The 2,125-nt window shown below is 49.8% G+C and overlaps 1 protein-coding gene across 1 annotated transcript; it reads right to left on the bottom strand.

Moving 5' to 3' along the window:
• Positions 1 to 1,299: 1,299 nt before the first annotated feature.
• On the bottom strand, positions 1,300 to 1,623 carry PPTG_24017 (hypothetical protein; the record flags this gene model as incomplete). The annotated part of the gene is made up of 1 exon (XM_008914701.1): positions 1,300 to 1,623. The coding sequence occupies one exon, from the start codon at positions 1,621 to 1,623 to the stop codon at positions 1,300 to 1,302; it is 324 nt and encodes a 107-aa protein (XP_008912949.1).
• Positions 1,624 to 2,125: the final 502 nt, after the last annotated feature.

Genomic DNA, 2,125 nt, shown 5'->3' with positions numbered 1-2,125 from the left:
CTCGGTTTTGCACAGCTGGGATATGTATGCGTTACCGCTCTCGCCGACTTCCGATAAACCACGTCAGACTCGCTGAGGCACAGCTGAGTTTGGTTCGGGTCGGCTGACCTCGCTCACAATACACTGGCCCTCCGCCAAAGGATGACCGACGGCGCGCGAGCGCTTTTATATGTCGCCGAGAGTAAAGTAACTGTCACTTCGCCCGTGTTGTACCCACCAAGCTCGGCAGGTTCCTCTCTCCGTGCTGAGCGAGAAATTTTGCCCTTCTGGGCCAACCTAATCTCTTGGCGCTGCCGGGGCGAGTGCCCTACAAGCTACGACCGACAACAGACTCAATTCGACCCTGTGGGTGGACTTCCTGGAAGAGAGTACACATGTCTTGAGCTACAAAATTCTGCTCTGTTGTCTGCCATCTTTCGGGAGCTCTTTTTGGGCTTCCCCCCTTTTTTTCTTCAGTGCTTCCTTTACAAATACCAAGTAAATGAGTCGTTTCGGACCTCATCGACCCCTTCCTCTAAGTTCAGAGGTGGCTGAGCTCAGTGGCCACCAAGAAAATGGTATTCGTACGAATCGCCGAGTTGGTGCTGTAATCTTGACTCCTCATCTCACGGCTACATAGTCTCTCCAAGGTTTACATCACCGAACCCGGCGTGGAGCAAAATATGAGCTTCCCTATACCACAACTGCCCGGATCAGGATACGTGCCAGAGTGGTGAATGCTCGATCAGTTTTGCCTAGTATCTCTAGACTCGAATCAGGGAAGAAGATGCTCCTCACCGCACCACATCTAAGATCAACCGTTTGTCATGGCGTTCTCCCCTGGAAGATTTGCCGTGTCATCGGCAACTCGGATACTGATTACTTCTTTTGTCTTGAGCTCATCCCACCGAGTTGCACTCGCTCACCGAACTCGTCACCCATGCCCAAGATCCTCTTGGTAGATGGTGAGTCGGGGCTAAGCCATCTTGACTCGAATCCGTCAATCGGCCACCGCGGATGGCCGCTTCGCGATCGAGGCTACTTCTCACCGACCTCATTCAGGCACCGCCGAGATCTCCGCATATTTCGTAAGGTATCTACTGAGTTTCGCATGAGTTGCAACCCGATTTCACGGGCGCGGCTAAAACAACCCACCAATACTCTTTTCTGTGTCTCATCCCAAATCAGATTTCGACGAAGTTCGTGGACAATCTTTTCCCGTGAAAAAATAATGATCAAGCCAGTGCGGACTTTGTCGGTGCTCCTTGCCGCGTCCCAATTCCGAAACCACTGAGATTCTTCATTGCCAGGCTCCACACATCAGGTAAGTCGAGTTTGCTCAGCGCTTGGGAGCGTCATGCTGAGCTGCCTCAATGGAATACCTCTTCCAGCCTGTACACGCCGAGTAGCACAAAGTCGGCCGACATGTCGCCCGATTTCCGCGACACCGTGTAGTTTGTTCTGGGTGTCCAGCGAGCTCAGCCTTGACCAATAGCGTTCAACGTGATCAGGTCCTACTTTGCCTTCACCATCTCTCTCGTAGTCGCGGACCCAGCGCTCGCGAGTCCAGCCTACTTGACTGGGTTGACGTGACGTTCGTAAGCTACCTCCAGATGACCCGGCTTTCTCCTTGCGACTCGACATCTTAAACATCCCCAATATGCAGTCTCGGTGCAGTAGCTCATATTGACTCTGCTCAGCCTGCATTCGTCACTGAGCGGTCGCAAAGTAGTTGATGTACTAGCTTGTCATCCCTGGCTGCAACAGTAGTAATACCCAGCTGGTTTGCCTACCACTCTTTTCACCGCACATAGATAGTGCACATAGGACTTTCTATATCATTACATACGCTGAATTCACTTTCTCTTAACTTTCGCTGTTCAAGGAATAGAGCACCAACCCATATGCAAATATTGAAAGGAGCGTTTCCCCAAACTTTGGGTTATTTAAACATACCTACAAATCTTATAATAGCTCATCATGAAAATACCTAATATTATGGATGGAAAAGTCTTCTACTTAGAAAAGAAATACAAAGTATATACAACTTTTGAAAGAGTACCTCGGAAACTTATAGGAATACCGGTTCACCGGATGGATGTTCAATAAGGCTTTCGCAGATACCAACAATGAAAAAGGTTGGAAG

The sequence above is a fragment of the Phytophthora parasitica genome, assembly GCF_000247585.1.
Source record: "Phytophthora parasitica INRA-310 unplaced genomic scaffold supercont2.63, whole genome shotgun sequence".
NCBI classification, from domain to species: domain Eukaryota; phylum Oomycota; class Peronosporomycetes; order Peronosporales; family Peronosporaceae; genus Phytophthora; species Phytophthora nicotianae.
The sequence above is the reverse complement of the archived record's forward strand: the minus strand, read 5'-3'. Positions and strand labels throughout refer to the sequence as shown.